Consider the following 23,639-nt stretch of genomic DNA (forward strand, 5'->3'; position numbering starts at 1 on the left):
CCCACATCTAAGGATTTGGTGACCTGGTCATAGAAGGCCACCAGGTTGGTCTGACAGGACCTGCCTCTAACGAACCCGTGTTGGTTACCCCTAAGAATAATCTGCCCTGCTGGCCTCTCATGGACATGTGCCAGAATAATTCTCTCAAAAAGCTTACCCAGTGACCTGTTCCCCTCAACTTCACTGCTGCTTTCCAAATTCTCCCACTAGCTGGGAATCAAATGGGGAGATAGCTTACTCTGGAAGCTGGGGAAAAAACAGCTATAGCTGAGAGTGAGCAAATGGAGAATGAATAGCTATGTTGACTCAACTTGGACTGAACATTGTGCTGGACTTGGGATGTTCTGGTGACTCACTTTGTTTGGAAAAAGTAGGAAGAGGAGGAGAGGTACTGCAGGACTACGGTGATGAGTGCAATAAAGATTATGGTAGGGAGAGGGGAGTGCAGGGAAGGAAATATTGTACAGAGCAGTAGTGGAAGGTGTTAAAAATTCTGCAACTGTTTGAGGCAGCAAGACTGGAGGACCATTTGGGAGTTAGATGTAGGGTACTGGAAAGTCACATGCAGTACCTCTTTTGAGTAGAAGACACCTCCAGTCTGATCCCATTGTACACCAAATCCCTACCCCAGTGCTAGCCCACCTGCAATACCTGTGCAATGGATACAACCCGCCATTTGCCACACTTTCCAAAAACTTTCTGTTCAAGACAAGCTTCCCATCTACTACCAGCTCCCAAGCTGTCTTCACACCTTTCACCTCAATGACACTATTAAGGGAGCCAACTGACAGCAAATACAGGCTTTTTGGTTTATATTCGTTGTTGAAACTGCAGGAATGGGGCTGGAAGAAATGCCTTTAGAAGTTGTAACAATTAGCCTTAACAGTTTGCTGACGCAAAAAGGGGATACAACTATCTGCAAGCTCTGAATTGTGCATTCAAAGTGAAGGATAGATCAAAGTGCTTTTAAAAAAATTAAGTCTTTGTATGTGGGGAAAAAGAGACAGGCTTTATGCTCAAGAGAAAGTAGGTTGAGATGTGACCACTAATACTTTTGGTCTTAAACGGGTTTGGCTATCTTCTTCTGTTGGTTAGTCGAGTCTGTCTCTTGCAATTAGTGTGCTGTGTTTATTTTGTCATACAGGAAAGAGAGTCCACAATCTCTGTAAAAAATGAACAGATTTTGTCTTCAGAATACATTACTGGTTGTAGGATTTTTGGTTATAGTCATGTTGGCCTAAGGACATAGACAGGCAAGGTTCTTTGGGTATATGTGATATCTTTTATTAGACCAACTGAGTAGTTGGAAAAAAGTTCTTAGCCAGCTTTCAGATGCAGTCACCCTTCTTCAGGCATAGGGAGTCTCTGCTGCTCTGAGACTCCACGGAATGAGAAAAGCTAAAAGTGTGACAGGATTACCACATGCCAGTGAAAAGGAGAGGGTGAGAATTTATTTGAGCACTCCGCTGACCTTGGCAACTTCATGATGTTTGGAAGTCAAAGGTAGCTACTACCTAGCAGCTAGTGCTACTCTGAAAAGAAGCAGAAATGGAAATTCAACCTACCTTCAGCAGATGGGCGTTGTGAAGGTTCAAAGGCCCGGCACTGATTGATGATCTCTTCCAGTTTGGAAGGGCAACCTTCTCCAAGAGGATCTTGGTAATGTTCCTTGTAAACTTTCTGATAAATATCTTTGGTGCTGCACCCTAATAATATGGAGAAGCCAGGAGACACAGACTTGTTCCAGATTCAGCAAGAACGGTTTTGTAAAGGCGATCTAACTCAGGAATAAAGAAAGAGCCCCCCTTGTGGCCTGCCAAGCTCATAGCTGGGGAGATCCAGGACTGAATTCCTTATTATGCTGAGTCCTTGAGGAACTCCTTTCCCAAGACCCCTGTGTTTAACTTCAACAATACTGAAGCACATGCTTAAATACCATATTTCCCTACATTTAACTTACCTTTTTCACCAGACAAGCTGCACAAAATTTGGGCTGCACATTATGTGTGAGAAAAATGGATCCCCATGGCGCTGGAAATTTGGCAGAAAGGAGTGCTAGCAGCTGGCAGTGTCTTCATGGCTCTGGGAGCCACAGCAATTTGCATTGCCACCACTCTCTTGCTGCCAAATTTCCAGACCCATAGGGTGCATTTCAGCCAGATAAAATGGCCCCGTGGGCTGGCACCCAGAATCAGTCTGTGGCTGTGGCCAGCAGATAAGGTCAGACTTCACATGCTGGGTTGGATCTAGCATGTGGCCCTGTACCCAGCGCACGGGGTCATACTGGTACATGGGGTCGGACTCAGCACCTTGGTTTGGACCCAGCACATGGACCCAGAGTCATTGCTGGATTACACTCTGTGCATATGGTCAGACTTTGCATGCTAGGTTCAACCCAGCACATGGCTCCAGAGCTGGTATGGGGTTGAACTCTGTGCATGGGTCCTATCTGGAGTATGGGGCTAGCAACAGACTTAGCTCTGTAGCTGCTGCTACTTGGTTTATTCAAGCAGTACTTTTTTCTTCATCCTGGGTGCTTCTACACATGCCTTTACTTCAGCCTAGATTTACTGTGCAGTAAAATACTGCACGGGAAGGGTTTTTGGGTAGGTGTCTACACATGTGTGAATTAGGGAGCAGCTTTGCTCCATTCCCTGCAGGCTTGCAATGTGCCCCTCTGGCCACTGGGATGATCTCCAGACCTCCCTCCCCCCCATGCTACACCAGAGGCTGGCAGGAAGCATGGGGCCAGGAAGTGGGGGCAGGGAGGGGGGAGAGAAATGCTGCCTGCTGCTGGAGGAGGGACAATGTTTCCCTGGGGCCAAACCTTAGAAAGAGCTGCAGGGGAGGTGTAGGTCCCAGCCCCCTGCCCTGGTCTGCTGGTGGGGCAGCTAGCAGCAGGGGCAGGGGCAGGTCCCAGCCAGCTGCAGGCTGTGCGGGGAAATGTCCTTATGCGGGGAGCTCCCATCCCCCACTCTGTGGTCTTGCAATTGTGATCATGGAATGGGGGCTGAAGAGCTTGTTCCTCACCCAGTTCCATGAGCATGGAATGGAGGGGAGGTGTAGCAGGGCACGAAGGTGCCTGCTACTTGTTGAGCCGGAATAACTACTCAGGTGCCAGTTGCCAGGGCAGCCGGGGGAGCCAGTGACCCACACCTGCTAGCAGTCAGTTGACCGGAAGGGGCAGGGCCTGGCTCCCATTTAAACCCCAGGACTGAGCCCAGGCAGGCAGTTCCCTGCTGGCAGCCAAGGGGGGAAAGAGCTCTGCTGGAGCGAGTAAAAGGAAGAGGCCTGAACTACATGAGCAGCTCCAGAGACTGGTGAGGGATGGAGCAACCCTGGGGGCTTGAATGAGATTTTAGCCAGACGGTTTGAAGTTATGTTAGAGCCCAGGGGCTTGTGTTTTGTTTACTGTTATACCGGAGGTTTGGGTGAGGCTATTAGAGGTTGGAGGAGGCCTCATAGGGGACCCTTGGCAGCATAGGCACCCCAGCTCCAGAGAGTGGGCAGCGAAAGGCCCCGGAGAGGGGGCAGTGAGAAGCCCCGGAAAGGGGGCGCAAACCTCAGTGCTAGCGAGGCGTGATCTTAAAAGCCAGGGAGCTCTGGTGCACTTGTGGTACAGCTTTATTTTGGTATTGGTTTTTTTTGTGGCCTGGGAGGCTGCAGGCTCGGGGTCATCCCCTGGTTTTGGGTTTGCGGCTCTCCGGCTGTGGCGGTTGGCGTCTGGGCCTCAAGACAATGGAAAAGGCTAGAGCCTCAGAGTCAAACCCTGTTTAGTGGGTTTAGACGGGGAGGCCTAGCTAGAGGAAATCAGGGGTCAGTTCCACATAGGGGAAAGGCCCCAACATACCCACTACAATAGGCAGTCTCCCACTTGCAAGAACATCATCCTGATTTCCATCAAGACATGGCAGGTGAGTATAGGGTGGGACATAAGAACCCCAAAGAAGGATCCAAGGGCACTGCACGCAAGGCATGGAGTACTAGGAAGATAGCGCTGGGAAGGGCGACCTGTTACAGGAGGGCAGAGAACAGAATGGGGAGCTGTTTCCCCCCAGTTCTGTGCCAAGTGTCTCCCAGCCCAAGCACCATCATCATGGGGCTCAGGCTGTGAAATAAGCATCTCTCAGCAGCGGCCCTGTGGTCACAGAGCCACTGATGGGAGATAAGGGTCTCCCAGCTCCCTGCTCCCCAATCACAATGGTGGAGTGGGGGTGGGAGATAAAGATCTCTCAGCCCCAGCTCCATGATCGCAATCTGGGAGCAAGGGGCTTGGAGCTCCCTGCTGCCAGGGCAGGGGGACATAGTTCCTGTCCAGGATGCTGTGGCAGAGCCTACCTAGGGAGCAGGCAGCTCGGGTGGTGGGGGAAGGGAGCTATCTCCCACCCCCTTGTGGATGGCTGACCAGGAGCAGATCTGGTTCCTGGCCAGGTATCTATGTGAGTGGTGCTGTTACTAATGCCAAGTAAATTTGCTACTTGCATTTGCAAGTAGAAAATTTACTCAGGATTAGGGACGTTTACTGTGAAGTAATCATGTGCATATGTAGACCCACTTGCTTACTTCACAGTAAACTATGCTAATTCATCATTAAGTGTCTCATGTAGATGCGCCTCCTGTCTCTTAAAATCAAAGTATGTATTACATAAGAGGGTACAGTATATGTGAGTACTTTGTTGGATCAGAATAAGGTTCCTTTGGTGCTTATAGGTAAGTATGTGTTGAAGTGCTTTGCTGAACTGGAACCTAAATACCAGGAAGATAAACCTACTGTGCTGTAGGTTTCCAGCAGATGTAAGTATGTTGGACAGTCTTTTGTTATAACACAGCTCCTCTGCATCCCAAATCGCTGGGCACTAAATAGTAATAGAGGACTCCTGCAAATGGTTTCATTTGGTTCTAATTATTTTCAAGAATCAATAGAACAAACCCAAACCAGGTGCCAGAGCATTTACAAAGTGAGTTGGATACCTGAACAAGTACTGAGAATGAACCTTTTCTGTCTTACCTTCAAATGGAATTTTGCCAGTCGCAATTTCCCACAGCACAATCCCCAAGCTGAAACAAGACAGACAAATCTGCTAAGCATTGACAAAACTACCTTGCCCTCTCTCCTACCCACCCTCTGTCCAAGTTCTAATGAGTGAGGTCAGGTAGTTTCCACTGCCCAGATCCTGGCAATTGTCCACTGCTGAAGGCTGCCACTTTACATCTCCCTTTCCCCTAAAGCGAGTGAACTCCTTACTCTTGAGTTCTTTAGCTGTGGCACTGGGGATGGAAGGAAGAAGAATCAAACCTAAGACATCCAATACTCAGGTAATGTTTTCACTATCTCAGCTGTACTTCTGTTTCCTTCTGGCCTAGAAATAAGAGTCCCAGGCTCATTTATGACCTGCTTTCCTAAAGCAGATCCATCTGATGTTCCAGCATCATTGGGCAACCTCCTATGATTATTCTGTGGAGATTATCTTTCATTAGCTTTAGCATGTGATTTCTCTCTGTGCCCAATCCCTTGAGAAGGAGAAATTGGTGAGTTAAATATGCAAACTCTGCCATTTCTTATGTGGTATTAATATTTTGCATTTTTGTAGCCTCCTCTATACAAAGGGATCTACAAACAGTGATCAATCTCCCTGCTTCCCAAAAGTAGATAACTAATACTGTACCATTTTAATAGGTACCTAAGCTAAGGGACACAGAGATTACATTAGCACTTAGTCTATAGAAGAGATCAAGATTCCAGATATCCAGTCCTGTTCTCATCAAAAACTCACATAGGCAAGTCACCTGCAGAATCTTTCTAATAATCTGGCTTCTATAGATAATTCTACCTGCAGAAGAGCCACCACCCCAAAAGGCAAGTTGTTATGCCACAGCACGCCTTCTTGTGGTGTAGCATAACTGTGTAGAGTCCCTTCCCTATTCTCAAATGCCACATGGTTGTTGCAGTAAGTTATTCACAAACAAGAATACTATAAACAAGATCCCTCTGCATAGGTCTCATTTATTAAGTCTTTGGAATAGTCTTGTTTGGTCCCTCAAAGACAAAGCCTTTCCTCATGGTTAAGAGATTCCATGCCCCTTGTGCCCAGAACTTAACTGAGATCAAGTAGGTTTCTCCAGTCTACACTCTCTTTAGGCTGTTTGTCCCCTTCATAGCAGTGGGGTTTTTTCTGACTCAGGGGAAGTGGATTAACACCATATTCCACAGCAGCCCCCTCAAACACCAGTTTCCTTAACAGGGCTACACCATGGAATGGACTTGGCTGGGCCAGGTCCACCTGCTCCAGTCCTTAATGAGGCCAGATGACTGATGCAGAGACATACCTGTATATTTCACTGTGCAAGTCATAGATGTGGCTCAACGAGGCCAGGCCCTGAGGGGAGGTATAGGCCGAGGAAGAGACTTGTCTTGATTTCTTTTCTTTGTAGTTCCGTTTGATGGAGGACTCTGTTTTACATAACTCAAATCCTGACAGCTGAGTGAGGGAATTAGAGAAAAGGTAAGTGGAGGAGCAGCATGAACTTTATATGGAACAAGCAGCATGAAGATGACTGAGTCCTATTCTCAAAGTCACTGAACTGATTTTATTTGGGTTGTATGATAGCCCTTCCGCAGAATCCTTTCTGCTGCCCATGAGACCAAGTGAGACATAATGAGGACACTCTATGATGCCAATCTCCTGCTGAGTGCCATTCAGGGGGCCACATGTTCAAGTCCCTACCTGTAGTTCTTAAAAGATGCAAAAATGGCTTCTTTGCTCCTATTGTGGAAGGCAGAAAAAGGAGAAAAGTAATGTTTCACAGTGCACAATAGTGCCCCCTCCTGGCTGATCAATGAAACAGGATCAGTCTTGTCTAGACCTTGAATGGATATTATATATGGACATACTATGAGTCCTTGAATTACAAAATCATAGAGAAGCAGGGATGAAAGAAACTTCACAAGATCATCTAGTCCAACCCCCTACTCAAGCAGGATTATCCCAATCCAAGCCATCCCATCCAAATGTTTGTATAACAGATTCCTAAAACTACAAACAAGCATGTTGCACAACTACAAGGCATATTTTTCCAAATTACGAAGAACATGCTAACCTGCCTCAGGTAGAGCAGGGGAATGAAGGCATTGTGCATGTCCCATTGCTGTAAGGACTGTTAAAATATGCTTAAGAGCTCCAAGGAAGAGTACTAGGCCCCCTACTACAGTGGAAGGCAAAGCTTCCCATAGTCCATGTCAATCTGACCGTGAGATGAAATTCTTTCCTGGTCTCAAAAATGGCGATAACTCTGACTCTAAGTGGAGGGGCAAGACCCTTGTAATTGGCCGTGCCATTCACCAGAATGTCTGGTGCGTACCGGTTTATCGGATGTCACCTTTGTCCACAGGAAAGATAGTCAGTTATCGAGTCGGATTCCAGAGGGTCCTCAGTGGTTCTCATCTGCCATGTCTTTGCTGGACTAAATGTATTTAGTAGGGAGGAAGATATATGTTCTGTACCTCCTGGTCCCGTCCTTCGATCCTCCCATCAGTCTTCCCATTTTGGGGCTCCGCCTCCCCTACACCCACCTAATGCCAACCAATGATGTTGAATCCCGGTCTTCTGGGTTTGGTCATGGTGTTGGTACAAGTGTCTTGGCTGTTTGAAACTGTATAGATGTGTACGGATGTCAGTTTGCCTCACTCAGCTTTTGCCTCAGTGGGCCTGACCTTATCTCCTCCCAACCCTAGGTTACCTTGACTCCTGGTGTCAGTTCCATTTTCCTTAGTTTGTCATTGCTGTGGCATGGACAGCTGTCTTTCCATCTCTCTGCAGGTTACTGGTGAACCCAATCCGTTCGAGAGACAACAGGAAACACGGCTTTGCCTCAGGTAAGTAATACTGCCTTTCTGGGCTTGAAAAATCTCCAGAAACCCCCTCTCATGGCTGCCACCACTTTCCCTCAGTGGGGCATGGCTCTGCTCTGGGTTGTTGGGTGCCTGCAAGGGAGCCCACTTCCGGTCCCCCAGGCTTCCCATCCTGCGGGGTTTTTATCCCCTGTTCTGTGGGCTGGCCGATGAATCAGCACCAGCACCAGCATGTGGCCATAAAACATGCCTATGCTGGCATGGAAGCTGATCCTGGCTTCTCCTAGATCAGCTGTTTTTTGAGGGTTTTCTTCTGGCGCAGTGCTCTCTCCGGCCACAGCTCCATGCCCGCTGCTTCCTCAGATCAGCATAGCCTTGTGCCAGCTCCACTTGTGTTCTCCCCCAGGTAAGTTCCTTTCTGGGGTTCTATTTTTGTCACAACCCTCTTACCAGAAGCCTCTGAGTTTCAGTCCCAGAAGGATCATTGGCACACCCCAGTCTTGGCTTCAGTCTTGGCTGCAGCCAGCCATACAATGCTTCTGACGATCCCAGAAAATACCTGTGACAGCTGTAGCAACAGGAAGGGGCGAAATCCTTCCCAGCTTCATGTAACAGCCAGCAAAATTCAGAACTATGGAAAAACCAAATAGACTCCACTCTACTCTGCAATCTGGAGATAGCAAACAACTCCACACATCACACTCCCTAACTGGTGAGCCAAAACTCCCCTTTCTGTAATCCTTTCACCTCCATAAACTTATTCAGGCTCTTTTAAACTTCTTTGTAACTCAGCTGGTTTTGGGCCTCTGTTTCATTCTCTTGGTCCTTCCAATTTTCACCTGCTCTGGGCCTACTTTGGCAACTTCAAGCCATTGCTACACATCCTAATCTGCAGTGATAGAGAAAAGGTGTTCTCCCTTTTCTTTATGGTACCCTGTAATAGGTAAGGCACCTGACATTACTGTGATGCCCCCTAGTGGCCATCTCAGTCCTGTCTGGTTCTTGCTCTTGCCTCTTGGGATCTTGCCCCGCTTCCTCACCTACCATGCTTTGTTGTTACTTGTAATGAGGGGAGGCTGGTGAGTCTATGATGTTCCTTTTTCACCCTTGGAGGCTTGTGAGTCTACAATGGTCTCTTTTCTTTCTCCCTGTGGTCATTTCCTTAGATCCTACTTGCCACAAGGGCTGAATTTGTGGCCTCCTTCTGCCCCTACAGCCAGGCCCATGCCTTGCAGGTGCTACCAGTTATTACTCATCATGAGACTTCTTGCCTCAGTACACTCTCTGGTCTCCTCAGACCTCCAAGCTTTTGTCAGGGTCTTCACCTTTCTGGTTTCTGCCCCCTTTTTTCTAGCTGGGGTCTTTTAGCTGAGGCCCATGGCACCGGGTCCTATCTTATGAGCTCCAGCCCAACTCAGATTCTGGGACAATGCGCCTGGTTTCACCCCTCTCTGGCGTACATCCTTCCCTGGCAGGGTTCTAAGCTTGGCTGTGCCCAGCCAACACCCCACTATGGTCTCCTCATTCACCCCTTATAGTCACTCCAGCCTACCGGTCAACTCTAACAAAGGTAACCCACTGCTTTAACAAAAACCCCTTCCCACTCTGGGTAAACAGTACATCAAAAGCAAGTGAGCTATCACTTTAACAACAGTCTTCCCACTCCTTGTAAACAAGTATCAGAAGAAAGAAAAAGGCTGTTGGGCTGCTGCCCTCCTTGGATAACTGCTTTCCCGAGCTTCACTGCTAGTTCCAGCTTTGGGGGCAGGGCTTATGTGTCTGGAGCCCCTCTCCCTTCCAATCCCTTGCTCTGTCCTCGCCTCTGCACAGAGGCTCTCAGTCAAAGAGCCAACTCCTGCTGCTTAGTCTGCTTAAAGTGGTAGGACCCTGGCTGGCCTATCTCTGTGTTTCGTGTTTCTCTCTCTGGAGTTATTCTCAGTTCTCCCTTTGCTGTCATCAGTCAGAGCTCCCCCTTGCTTTCACACAGGCATAAGGTACTCTGATTAAGACCTCCTCTCTCCTCACTCCATTGGCTGAGTAACAGGGCTCAGGTCCCCTGTTATATAGCCCTTCAAATATTTAAAGATTGTTATCACTACCACTCTTACTCACTTTTTCCACAAGCTGAACATGCCTATTTCTTTTAACCTCACTTCATGTGGCTTATCTTCGACTCCTTTAAGTGATAAAAGGCTTGGGTGGGCATGTCTACACGTGCATTTACTGCGCAGTAACTTACTGCACAGTAAGTAGCTTTTATGCATAGTAACGCTGTGTGTGGACTGACTTGGGTCTAAAGTAGATACGCACCCATACCGTGCAGTAATTTTTGGTTACTGTGCAGTAATCTAAGTTACTGCGCAGTAACGGTGCATGAGTAGGCATGCCCGGTATGTATAAGAGTAAGGAGGTGAGGGTGAGGATCCTTCAGGATGCAGAGAAAATTGATACATCCCTGGAAGGAGGGGTTAAGGTGCTCTACCTGCCTGTCATCACTGTGTTTTGCACTAATTCAGCATTTCCAAACATTATTCACACCACTAAGCTCTGTCTATTAACTGTTTTTCCTACTGGGCCTATTTGGACTGGGCTTTCCTACTGGGCTTTGCTGTCAGGGATGATGGATACTAGATGGCTTCTCACTCTGTTTAAAATCCCATGTTGTTATTAAAAACCTATCTCAACACTCCCTTCTGCTTGTTTTCCTTCTTACCTTATTTACAACAATATATAATTTACTGTGTATTATCCCTGTACAAGCAGTCACATTTATGCATGGCAACAAACAACAGCTGATAGAAATACACTCATTGAAACCAACATGTGGAAATGTGGGATTTTAAAGATAGGAACCTATATCCATTTTTAGACAACTAAGTCTAAGTTTGGAACAAGGACCACTTTCGGGTTTCATGTTTTACAGCACATAATACAGTGGGATCCTGAGGGCCACTCATTATGGTAATACAGTAGAACCTGGATCCTTCACAGGATTAGGTTCATAAACAGTGTTATCTCTCTCCATCCCCATCAAAGATGAGAGTTTACAAAGTACCCAGGCATATAAACAGCTGCAGGGGGCTGCTGAGGTGCTCTAACATTTTTTTCTGAAACATTCACTTTCTGATTAGTTGTCAGACCACTGAAGAGCTTCAGCTGATTGGAGAAGTGGTGCCCTGCCTTTGACATAAAAGCTACCACAAACAGCTGAGTTTTTATTTTGGCAACCTGCTATTTATCAAGTGGGTTACAAACCACGCATTTGTGAATGATTCAGGTTCTACTGTACAAATTATTAGCAGTAATAATCAATAAGACACTGGTCTGATTTTCAAAGACACACACCAGATATTCCTCACAAAGCCACAGGAAATCCTTATAGTATGAGAGATGGAGCAGTATATTTTCAGTACAAGATTGTACATACATCAAATTTGGGGGTTGTGTAAAACAGACTTAATTTAATGTAAATAAATAAATAAATAACAAAAGACACTCTTCTGGATGACCATCCTGGGAGAGGATGTGGCATGAAGGCTTGAAGAGGACAGTGCTATGTAAATGCGCAGCTCCTGTTACTTAATGTACATGTGCAAATGCAAAACACTGTTTCTGTAAGGTAACAATGAAACAGTAGGTCCCTGAGTAGTTACTCTGGAGATCATGATATCCTTCTGCAGGGCAAGGAGTAGAATTCCAGGAAAGACTTCAACCAATGTCAAATCTGTCAGAATCTTTTCACAAGAGAACTCTTACCTTCACACGGTAACCTTCGGCAACAAAGAACTTGATGCTACTGATACATCCATGTAATCTAGGCTTCACCTCTGTGTGATGCAACCTACAGAAAATATTGTTAATGGACACATCTCTGCCTTTCCACTCTCTCCTCCAATCCTGAACAACTGCAAACATGGACAACTGAGGAACAAGTCTTCTACCACCAGGCTTCAGGCCAGATTTGTAAGCAAAGGACATCTGCAGAATATCAGAGAGTCTGGACATCATCATTCACACACCCATTGTCATTTCACTAGCTATTCATTTCTATGCCAGAGACTGTGTATACGTCGAAGGTGATTGCAACTTGATTGCCCGCATGCCAGTCACCTTTACTTGCCTGTACAGGCTTTTCTTGCTTTATACAGGTTTTCTATGTGCAAATTCACTCTTATGTGATCAGTGTGGTGGAAACCCTCAGTCAGCTGCTTTGTGCACTGCCTTGTGGGAGTGACACATACCAAAGTATAGTTTCCTGTATGGATCTGTGCTCCTCACTCGTTGTCTGTGACATGTATTTCTGTAGTTGCCATCCCCATTATGATAGTGCCCTGTGCTTGTGTATACCATCTGTTGTTAGTCAGTACCAAAATTGTCTTGGAAAAGTGATAGAAATGGGTCTGGAGTCAGTACAGTTGAGGTCTTGGAACGTATCCCTATTTGTTACATTGTAAAGTGGGTCCCCTTTATGTGAATTTGAGTTATGCACCATTTTCCAGGAATGCATGTACAGCATAAAGTGAGGGAAACCTGTATATAAGACCAATTTAGGCATGTGCTGGCACACTGTTAAATGAATTCACTTTTTTTTTGTCATGTTTAGTACCTGTAGACACCTCTGGCTACGTCCAGTGCCATCTGAATGCGATCATCCCAGGAGAGCTCAGGGTTTTTTGTTAAGACATCTCTCAAGGTCCCATATCTACAATACTCCATAACAATAGAGAAATGAGGTCTTGACTCTGATCAAAACAAAAGTACAGTGAATAGTTACCTTTGGTGATAACTTCTCATGAGACACAACTCACATACTTAATTCATTAGCCATTAAAAATCCTGGGTTAAGAAATTTCTCCTTGTAACTTACCCAACACACAATTCTGTACAAGTTAGAGCAGCCATTAACAAATTAAGCCAACTCTTCCCTGGGGATGATGTGACATTTTATCAAGTCATTTGTGACAACTCTGAGGAGGTAGAGTCCCCTTTTCACTATTTTCAAATTAGAAATAGTATAGTCAAAATAAATATAAAAAGATTTCACTAGATCACTTGACCCTTTTGAGCAATTGTCAAATGTGGACTCAAGAGAAAAAGGGTTCAGTTTTAGGCCCCACACTTCAGGAGGGATGTAGATAAGCTTGGGGTCAAATGATCCTGGCAAGATATATATCCAAATGCCTTTTAAATGAGTCCAGAGTAGGTGCTTGCACCACCTCTGGCGGGGAGTCTGTTCCAGACCCTGGACACTCAGACTGTAAAGGAGGTTTTTCTTATGTCCAGTCTAAATTGGCCTTCCAGAAGTTTGTGGCCATTCGACCTTGTTATCCCTTGGGGAGCCCTGGTGAAGAACTGTTCTCCCAGGCCCTGGTACACCCTCCTTACATACTTATAGGCTGCCACTAAGTCATCCCTGAGTTTTCTCTTCTCTAGGCTGAAGAGTCCCATGCCTCTCCTCATAAGGCTTGCTCTCTTGGCCTTTGATCATGTGGGTGGCTCTCCTCTGGACTCTCACAAGCTTATCTACATCCCTCCTGACGTGTGGGGCCTAAAACTGAACACAGTACTCTAGCTGTGGCCTTACTAATGCTGAGTAGAGTGGGAGTATGACATTTGAGATGCATCAGTGGATGCATGCCAGGGTTTGGTTTGTTTTGTCAGCTACGGCATCACATTGGTGGGTCATGTTCATCTTGTGGTCAATCAAGACCTCCAAGTCTCTTTTGGTCATGGTACCTTTTCTGTGTCTGCTGACCTGCCTGCTTTCCCAGCTAGGGCTGGAAGGGAACTTGTAAGATCATCGAGTCCAGCCCTATGAAATAAATTAAATCTTCTGCATGTGTCTCTGTGACTGAAAGCCTGGAGACTGCTATCACTTTAAGGAGCAAGAACTCTGCCATTAGGGCTTTGGGCAGCTAAATAGAGGCTAGTTGTGAGAGAGCAGCTAGCCAGGAATCACTGCCACCAAAGGAGTGGGAGAACTTGCAGCCAGGAGACCAGATAACCATTGAGGATCTGGCTGCCAGCAAACAATAACAGCAAGCTGCAGGCAGGGACCAGCCCTGGGAGGGCAACTCACCCACGGAGTGAAAGCACAGCAGTGAACTGCACCAGGGCAGACAGGGAAGCAGCCTAGAAGCAAAGAGCTGCAGACTGCTGATGTAAGCCCTAGCTGGGAAAGCAGGCAGGTCAGCAGACACAGAAAAGGTACACCTGTGAGAGGCTGCAGGGCCATATGACCAGATGGGTAGGGCACAAGAGGCACAAATCGGACCTAGACAGGTTACAGGGGTGGGTGGATGAGAATAGGATGGGATTCAACACCGACAAGTGCAAAGTGATGCATCTGGGGAGGAACAACCGGCACCATACCTACAGGTTGGGGAACTCCCTTCTTGTCAGTACAGAGGCAGAAAGGATCTTGGAGTCATCATTGACTCCAAGATGAACATGGGCCGGCAGTGTGGGGATGCAGTCAGGAAGGCTAACCGCACCTTGTCATGCATCCACAGATGCATCTCGAGCAGGTCCAAAGGAGGTGATCCTCCACCTCTACGGCACTGGTCAGGCTGCACCTGGAGTACTGCATCCAGTTCTGGGTGCTGCACTTCAATAGGGATGTGGATAACCTGGAGAGGGTCCAGAGGAGGGCCACGTGCATGATCGGGGCAGCAGGGCAGGCCCTACGAAGAGAGGCTACGGGACCTGAGCCTGTTCAGCCTCCACAAGAGAAGGCTGAGGGGAGATCTAGTGGCCTGTTACAAACTAGTCAGAGGGGACCAGCAGGCATTGGGGGAGTCCCTGTTCCCCCAAGCACTGCCAGGAGTGACCAGGAATAACGGTCACAAGCTGGCAGAAGGTAGATTTAAGCTAGATATCAGGAAGCACTACTTCACGGTCAGGGCGGCTAGGATCTGGAACCAACTTCCAAGAGAAGTGGCACTGGCTCCTACCCTGGGAGTCTTTAAGAGGAGGCTGGATGTACACCTTGCTGGGGTCGTTTGACCCCAGTACTCTTTCCTGCCATGGCAGGGGGTCGGACTCGATGATCTGCTCGGGTCCCTTCCGACCCTAGAAACTATGAAACAAAGCCAGTGCCTGAGAGCAAGCAATCAGTTTGCCCCTGAAAGCTGCAGAGGAAGGAGCTCCTGACCAGGAAGGCTGCAGAACATCACTGTGGAGCTGCTCTGGGAACACCAGTAAAATACTGAGTGCTTGTGGGGGATATAACCCAGAGAGGGCAAGTGTTGTTACATACAACCATGGATCTGGTGCTTATGTCGGGACCCAGCAGAGGGGTAGTTTTCTGTTACAGCCAGAGGGCTTTCTTATTGTGTTATGGTTTAGACCAGTGGTTTGGGTTTAGGACTACAGGGGTGGCTTAGACATCCCATTAGTGCCCGAGGGGCACGTGACTGCCTTGAGCCCTGCCAGGGGTCAGGCTCAAGGCATTGACCAGAGCAGAGGGCCCAACACCCTAACAGGGCAGAGACAGGGCCAGGAAGCCCAGTATTGCCCAAGTGGGGTGAGAACCAGGTCCAGGGACCCAGCACCTCAGAAGGGCAAATTCTGGGGCAAGGGGCCTTGAGTGAAAAACAGGCCAGAGGCCCAGAGAGGCACTAACAGCTGAGAGGGCTGGATCCCAGAAGCCAGGTCCAGGACAGTGTGCCTTGGCTAAGGGACCAGCTACAGCAGAGCTGGGAAAGGCTACCAAGGGTGTAAAGGCCTGAGGTAGCCTGGTGACTTTAGGGACAACAGTTCAACTGGAATGATGACGCATAACATCTGCAAGGCATAGGTATGGCTGTAGGGGAGGTCAGAGGCTGTGAATAACCCATAAGGCAACAGGTGACTCAGGCACATATGGGTCAAGAGGACCCATCTACTGACAGACTGGGTTTGGGCTAGTGGGGTCCAGGAGGGGATCTGCTGGCAAAGAAAGGACGAGTACACGTTCTTGACCCCTAGGCAGCTTTCCGTTAATAATCTAACAATTGCACATAGGTGCGGTAGGTGAGAATGGACGGGAGGGTGCCTAGAACCAGAGTATGGCAGTAGCTGTTTGGTCACCAAGGGGGCATCACGGCCACTCCTGGGGCCTGGTCCTGCTACAGTCTCACATAGAAAAAACTTTTATAAAATACTCCACAAATGTTACCTACATCTGAGAAATAAACAGAAGTGCCCTGGGCAGTCAAGGCTGGTGAGTTCATGTTAAAATGCCATGTAGAAGTTACTTACTACCCAGGTGCTAAAAAAAACCCAAATAATTTATAACAGGACTGTGTCACTTCCAAGTGCTGGGGGCTGCATGCTGCCTGAGCTGCACTATAAAACTTCCCCCTTGCTGCATCACACATGCCCTCAGACACCTGGCCACAGAATCCCCATTTTGTTCTGCATCACAAGAGTGCCTTGGGCCACCAGCTGTACCACGCTATGCTGTGCCACTCCCTGAGGCAGGGTCAGGGGGTTGAAGCTGGAGGAGGAAAGGTGAGCCCAGAGATATGGGTTGCTGCTGCAGTTGGAGTAATGGGGGAAGCAGCAGTCGAGTGGGAGTCTGGGGTGTGGCAGTGCTGCAAATTAACACACATGGTCTGTGGGCTGCTAGTTAGACAGTCGGGCTGTGCGAAATGGCATCATTCCAGTTTGACTTGCATTTTGACATTTCGGTGGAACAGCATTTCATTTTGAATTTTGGTTCAATTCGAAACTGCTGTTCTGTTTTGTTTTGTTGAAACAGTTTTACTGTTTTGACGCTGTTTGGATGTTTTGCCCATAGGCTATAATGGGGAAGCTTGAAACAGCCTATAACTTTGTTATTTCTGGCCTGATTTGGATGAAACTTTCAGGACTGGTAGCCCCTTCTGAGGGCATGAAGCCTGCCAAGTTTCAAGGAGGTAGGTGCAGGGGTTTGTGGAAAAGTGCACCACAAGCTGTGGACAAGCAAAACTTGTGACATGGGTGACACTGCGTGTGTTAAGGTGCAGCAGGGTGAAAACTGCAGGCATGGTAGCCCCTGCTGCATCCACAAAGCCTGCCAGCTGTCAAGGAGATCGGTGCAAGGGGAGTCTGGGTTCTGAGGCCCTGCACCTCTACCTGCTGACAGGCAACACTCATGACATGGGTGGGTGACACTGTGTGAATGTTAAGATGTGCCCTCACTCAACTGACACCAAAGCAGGATGCAGGGCAGTTCAAACAATGATGCCTTTTATGTAGTTTTTCCATCCATTCTCCAGGCACTGGGATTGGAAGGGACCTCAGGGAAGGATCACAGTCATTGACCAGTTACACAGTCAATACGATAGCACTCCTCGCCACACCCTTTTCTTCCCTCCTCCCCCTCCCTTACTTTAGTTTCTGTTTCCCTGCAGGCAAGCCCAACTTGAGTTTCGAAACTCAAAACGTTTCAAAATTTTTTAAACGTTTCAACTTGCCTCGTTTCGAGGCTGTTTTGAAGCTCTCTGTTTCGTTTAAACAGCCATGGTGAGCTCGAAACGAGTTGAAACAGTGTCAAAATGAAACTGCCAGCAAAATTTCTCACAGCCCTATTAGACAGCTCTGATAAATCAAATGGTATTCATTTCCTGCATTCACAGTGTACAGTCTGCATAGGCTGAACTCTGCCCCAAAAATTAAATAGCAACAATATTTTGATGGGACAACAGTGTGCTTTGTAGCCACAGTTGTTAGTAGGCAGTGATGTGCTGCATCCTCCCAGTAGGAGCACAGGCAGACATTATATTTCAGAAAGGTAGTGCCCCCTCAACTTCTCTTTAGGCAGAAGGTATCTATTGCACCACCCTTTGGGAGGGTGCAGCATTTGTTCGCTATCATGACTAGCCAGGGAAATTATCACTCTGTCTCCTCCCTGTTGAGTTGAGGGCGCTGAGCCACAGGAGCTACTGACCCTTTGCTCAGCAGAACTCAAAAATGGTACTTGCAGCAGGCCCCTGGGTAAAGAGAACGTGGAGAAGGAAAGAGCTCTTCATGCTTTTCCTTCTCTGAGCATCCGAACAAAGTTCACGCACAGCCTGGAAAATGCTCTGCTCCAAAGTAACTCACAGGATCAGATATTTTCTACTGAAGTCACAATTACTGGTAATGGGAGAGAAGGAGGGGCTGGAGCTGTACCTTATTTTGCCACATACTTCCCTGTCTATCCTGGACACAGTGAGGCATCATAGTTCTTCCACCCCTGGTGGCAAGTTTCAGTGACATTCTGCTCCATGACTGTCCTACTGGGAGTGACCAGGAGGAATTGAAGCCTGGAATGGTAAACCGCGTCCCCTCCACAGGTAACATGGGAGGGGCATACACTGCGTTAGGAGGCAGGCGTGCTGAGTGGAGAAGGGTGTGAAGAACCAGTGAATTAGATCCTGCCCTCCCAGGAGCCCCAGTACACACACCCCTTACCTCTCTCATCAATGCATATCCCATACATACGGAGGATGTTTGGAGATTCAAAGATCTTCATGGTTTCAATCTCCTTCTTGAAAATGTCCCTCACTGCCCTGCAAAAAGGCAGTAGGGCAATCAAATATCAAGATATGGAGACTCTAGGGGAGCCAGTGGTGCAGGGTCACAACTCTTCAATACAATCCAGTGGTTGGGCTGATATCAGTGACACATCCTCCAACCCCATCCATTCCCCGCAGGAAGTGATGTCATCTCCAAGTCTGAAGCCCAATGCTGCTGAAGGCCAATGCCTTCCAGAGGGGTGCCATCCTTTTGGCTGGTGTCAAAAGTGGACTAGAGATATTTTATCCAAAGAAACCAAGTGTGAGTGTAAGTAGGGAGCATATTAACCTACAAATGAAGCTGCTTGGATGCCTCAAAATCAAAGCGAAAACATAGAAACAATAGAAGGATAGGCAAGTCACTAAAGAAGCACACCAAGAAATAGCAAAGAGAAAGTCATGAAGAAAAAGGTAAAAAATAAGTTGCACCTGGAGAGGGAAGGTAAGAACAACAAAAAGCGGTGGGTCCACTGCTAAACAGCCATGGTGAGCTCTTAACATAAGATGCAAAGAAAGCAGAGCTGCTCAGCAGCTACTTTGCTTCAGTCTTTACACATGAACTCACAAAAGCTGCAATGAGACAGCTAGTGAACTCTGAGACAGGATCTCTGGAGGCTTCAGGGACCCTCAAATTCCCAGAGCATTTGCTCAGGTCTTCCCCACTTGCAGAGAGGAATCCTAGGGTATCTTGGGGCACCCCTTGATGTGGTGGTGGGAGGAATCAGGGGTTCTCTGTTTGCAGAGACCCACCCCCAATATCCAAGGGTGATCTTCATAAGTAGTGAAAGTTCATAGGTCCTGGTGTGAAGGCATGGGACCCCAGGAATTCCTAGTGTCCTGTGCCCCCACTGGGGACCCGCTTATCCAGACCTGCCCCTTGAACCTCCAGGGACCCATCTGGATAAGCAGGGAAAGTCAGACTTTCCCTGTTTACCCAGACATGCCCCTGGAGGAGACCCTAGCGGTGGGTCTGGATGAGCAGGGAAAGCCCCACTTTACCTGAGGATCCAGACCCACCCCAAGAACTCTGATGACACATCTGATTAGGCAGGGAAAGCTGGTCAGGCCCTCTCCGGGCTTGATGGGCCTGACCCTACCTAGGAATTTCTGGTGTTGCAGGACCAGCCCCCTCAAGCCATGGGAGAACACAACACTCCTAGTCCCATACCATTAAGGGCAGAATAAGGGGCAATGTGTATTTTGCCCAATTAAGCAGATCAGTTGTGCTCCTGCATACATAGCACAGCTGGTGTTCTTCATTTGGTGACATCTATTTCTAGACCCAGATCCCTTGGAAGTTATATTTACCAAGTCATGGAAGATGGGCCAGGTACCAGAGGACTGGAAAAGGGCCAGCATAATGCCACTCCTTAAAAAGGCAAAAATTTTAATAGCCAGGAAGTTACTGGAGAAAATGATAAAGAAATGCATTTGTAAACATCTGAAGGAGGAAAGGCTGATTATGACAGCCAGCATGGATTTGCAAAGAATAAATTATGCCAGACAATTTGATCTTCTTCTTGGGTAAAATAACTAGTTAGGGGGGGATGGACTAGATATAGTGTATTTGGGAGTCAGAAAGGCTTCTGTCCAAGTCCCACACAACCTGCTCATAAACACACTAAAGAAACACGGCAAACAAAAACTACAATAAGGTGACTAGAGTAGCTTGCAAGCTACCACAAGGTGGCTTAATAGCCAGAAGCAAAAGGTAAGTCTAAATGGATCACTGTCAGAAAGGCAGGAGGTTTCAAGTGGAGTCCTATGAGTAGGGACCTACCAAAATCGTGGCAGAAGTGAGCTGTGTGGCAGCTCCTTTAATTTTGCAGTTTCCCCTGCACACCCCCCAGCCACTTGCCTCTGATCAGTGGGAAGGCAAAAACCACAGTTTTAAATCCAGTGTGGTTTTGCCTTCTGTCCGATTGGTTGAGGGGCCCCGGTGGCCCTGCTGCTGACTGGGGAGGAGGCAAAAACTGTGCCATATTTAAAATCACAGTTTTCATCTCCCTGCTGATCAGGAGCAAGCAACAGGGCCCCTCTGCCAATAAGCAGTTGCAGGGGCATGGTGGGGAAACCGCAAGGTTAAAGGAGCACAGTGCACTTCCACTGCAATTTTGGTAGATCCCTGTCCACAAGGGCCTGTCCTGGGTTCAGTGTTGTTTAACATATTTCTCAATTATTATTTGAGTATGGGAAAAGAGAGCTTTCTGAGTATATCTGCAGACAATATAATACTGGGAAGGACTGCAAACATAGTGGAAGACAGAAGTAGAATTCAGAAAGATCTTCTTGAATTAGAAAGCTGGGCTAGGGCTGACAAGATGAAGTTTAGGGAAGAATAAGCAAAAGCACAAATACAGAATGGGGGATACCTGGCTGTGTGGCAGCAGTGCTGAGATGGATCTTAAGGTTTTGATCAAGATTTCAATGTGAGTCTACAGTGTGATGCAGCTACTAAAAAGTGAATGCATGTCTGGGCTGCATCAATAGGAATAGTAAGTATAAGGCAGGGGAGGTGATAGTGCCATTCTGCTCATTACTGGTTATACTTGTTCTAGCGCATTGTGTGAAGTTCTGGGCTCCACATCTTAAGAATGATGTAGAAAACTTAGAGAGGGTCCAAAGCCAGGCAAGTAAAATGATAAAGAGTTTGGAAGGCAATCTGTATGAGAAGATGAGAGAAATAAGCATGTTTAGCTTGCAGTGAAGGCAATTATGGGGGATATGATAGTAGTCTTCAAATATTTGAGAAGCTGCTATGAAAAAGTGGGTCATCAACTTTTTTTCCCTCACTTCAGAGAGAAGAACATGTGGCTATGACTTCAAATGGCAGCCAAGTTGGTTTAGAGTGGATATTAGGAAAAACTTCTTCACTGGTAGAACAGCGAAGCAGTGGAATAGACTGCCTAGGGATGTTGTGGAATCTCCTTCACTGGATGTTTTCAAAAAGAGATTGGATAAGCATTCATCAGAAGTAGCAATGCCTGGAGTGGTCTGTGAAGAGCACAAGTAGGATGCCTAGGATACCACCACACAGGTCTCACTCAGAGATCACAAGAAAAACTCTGTAGCCAAAAGCAGATGGAAATTGGAGAGGACCATGCTCAGCAACCAAAGAATGAAGCGGTGGTTACAAAAAATGCTTAAAGGAGCTGGGATAAGTTTACAAGGGTGGAGGGGTGTACGCTGATAGAAAGGCTCTGGCTCTCCAGTCAGGGTGTGAGATACATGGAGTTGTGCTTGTGGTCCCTAGGCTACAACACACAGAGGATGGCATTTGGTTATTCCATGCTTCTGTGCTTTGTTGGTCACCACACAGGGCTGAGAGGTTTGTCTGCAAGCTTTTTAAGAATTGGTTTAGACTAATATTTGCCTAGAATAGTTTGCATAGGGATGCTCCTGCCTTGAGCAGGGGGTTGGGTTGGGAAAGATGACCTCCTGAGGTCCCTTCCAGCCCACTTTTCTATAATTCTATATCCTCCCCCTCAATTTTTCCATTGCTTCCTTTGTAGGTCTTCAAAAAGCAGGCCCCCAAAGAGATACTAGTTTCTTACTCTCTAGGAATATTACTTGTCAGTGAGATGGCTGCCATTATTCACTGGATGTGGAGACTTGTGTCTGTGCCTGCAAGGAACCCAACTTTTTAATTTCAATGCATTCACTCTTTACTTTCCACTGAAAATTCTGAAGAACCTCAGAAATCACTCCCCCTGCCTCCTCATGGTAAGAAACTATGCCCAGTCATTGAACAGTAAATGTCATCACTAGCAGAGGGAATACCAGCACATCTCACAGTGCCAGTGAATACTTGGAGGAAGCTGTTTGGGGAAGGAAAGGTTGAAATAAATAATGGCCTTAAATGCCATTGTTAACTTGGACCTCCTGCATCAGCATTGCTGCTTAATTTGCAATTAAATTCTTCACATCCCTTGCATCCCCTTCTGCACTTACAGAAAGCAGAGGCCCATTCACGTTCTCCAGGTGCTAGAAGACAGCTGCAGAATCCTTCCTGACATGCCATTTCCCAGTAAGCCAAGGCTGTGTTTGTACTAAGTTAAATTGCTGTTTTAGCCTTCCATCTTCTCTGTATTTCTCGTATCTCTCTCTCTCCCTACTTTGCAAAGGACTATCAGTTACGTGTGGTACTTTTGAACATCAAAAGAGTCCAGATAAAGAGCATGTGTATTAGACTACCAGCTTTAGCTCCTTTGTCAAGGACTGCATTGTCACTTTAATGATGGAGCCTCTCTCAGCAATACATTAAGTAACAACTGCAACTCCTAAGTAACAACTGCAACTCCTACACAGTTATTTCCCCGTTTATTTTGGGATCTTTGCTAAAAACTCACATGGCACAGGTGATTACTGGGTTTTGGAAGACTTTGATGGCAACAGGGCATTTATAGTACTCTCCTTTGTAAATCACATGGCTTCTGGTTTCCGTCAAGAGGGTCCACGGTGTCTTAATTAGATTCTCTATCATAATCTCAGCTATTTCTGGAACTGTGTTGTCTTTTTTCATGCTTGATTCTTCTACAACTAAAAAGAGAAACAAAGAAAAGGAATCTAGATGATGCTTTTTGGTAAGAAACATATCAGCCAGGATCTTACAGACAAAGGATGGGCTTACATGACCATTTCTTCTATTTAGAGGGGTGAAGGATTTCAAGATTATTAATATGATTGTCTAGCCCAGGGGTGGGCAAAAAATGGCCCATGGGCTGGATCTGGCCCACCAAGCCATTCTATCTGGCCAGCGGAGCCCCTAAACAATTTAGAAAATATTTATCTGTTTTTGACTGCCTGTCAAAGATAACAGAAGCCAGGGCAGTAGGACCCAGGGGGAGTCATCAGCAGGACCGAGGCAGCCTAGCCCTCCCCCACCCCCTCCTGCCTTCTTGCTCCCCCATTGCTCCAGCACCATGTGGCTCCCAACTGCATTGCGGGACTTGGGAGCATGGGCTGCACTGGTACCCTAGGTGTGTGTGTGTTTGTGTGTAGGGAGGGACTCTGTGTGTGTGTGTGTATGTGTGTGTGTGTGTTTGTAGGGTGAGTCCCACACACACACCCCACCATACACATGCACCCATCCCCCCCACGCTGCCATACATGCAGACCCCCACACACAGCCCCCCACATATCCACACACATGCCCACATGCTCCCTCACCCCACACCCACACCCCCTACACCTATCCACCCCCACAGACACACACACCCCCAGACACCCACAGCCTCACAAGCCCCATACACACCCCACACCATATC

At 47.2% G+C, this 23,639-nt stretch overlaps 1 protein-coding gene across 2 annotated transcripts in view; it reads right to left on the bottom strand.

Annotated features, from left to right (window-relative positions):
• Positions 1-795: 795 nt before the first annotated feature.
• Positions 796-23,639, bottom strand: part of MLKL (mixed lineage kinase domain like pseudokinase) — a 31,376-nt gene continuing 8,532 nt past the window's right edge. The window contains exons 4-11 of one of the 2 annotated variants that reach the window (XM_019535613.1): positions 22,722-22,911; positions 18,269-18,366; positions 12,456-12,591; positions 11,606-11,690; positions 6,328-6,479; positions 5,009-5,058; positions 1,566-1,706; positions 796-1,163 (exon numbers count right to left, since the gene is read on the bottom strand). In XM_019535613.1, the coding sequence (XP_019391158.1) occupies positions 1,129-1,163; positions 1,566-1,706; positions 5,009-5,058; positions 6,328-6,479; positions 11,606-11,690; positions 12,456-12,591; positions 18,269-18,366; positions 22,722-22,911 (887 nt within the window). In that variant the 3' untranslated portion in view covers positions 796-1,128. Of the gene's footprint in view, positions 1,164-1,565; positions 1,707-5,008; positions 5,079-6,327; positions 6,480-11,605; positions 11,691-12,455; positions 12,592-18,268; positions 18,367-22,721; positions 22,912-23,639 lie in introns of both variants that reach the window. The other variant, XM_019535614.1, reaches the window with a different exon arrangement.

This window comes from Crocodylus porosus, unplaced genomic scaffold (genome assembly GCF_001723895.1).
Source record: "Crocodylus porosus isolate Cpor-Errol unplaced genomic scaffold, CroPor_comp1, whole genome shotgun sequence".
Classification (NCBI taxonomy): Eukaryota; Metazoa; Chordata; order Crocodylia; family Crocodylidae; genus Crocodylus; species Crocodylus porosus.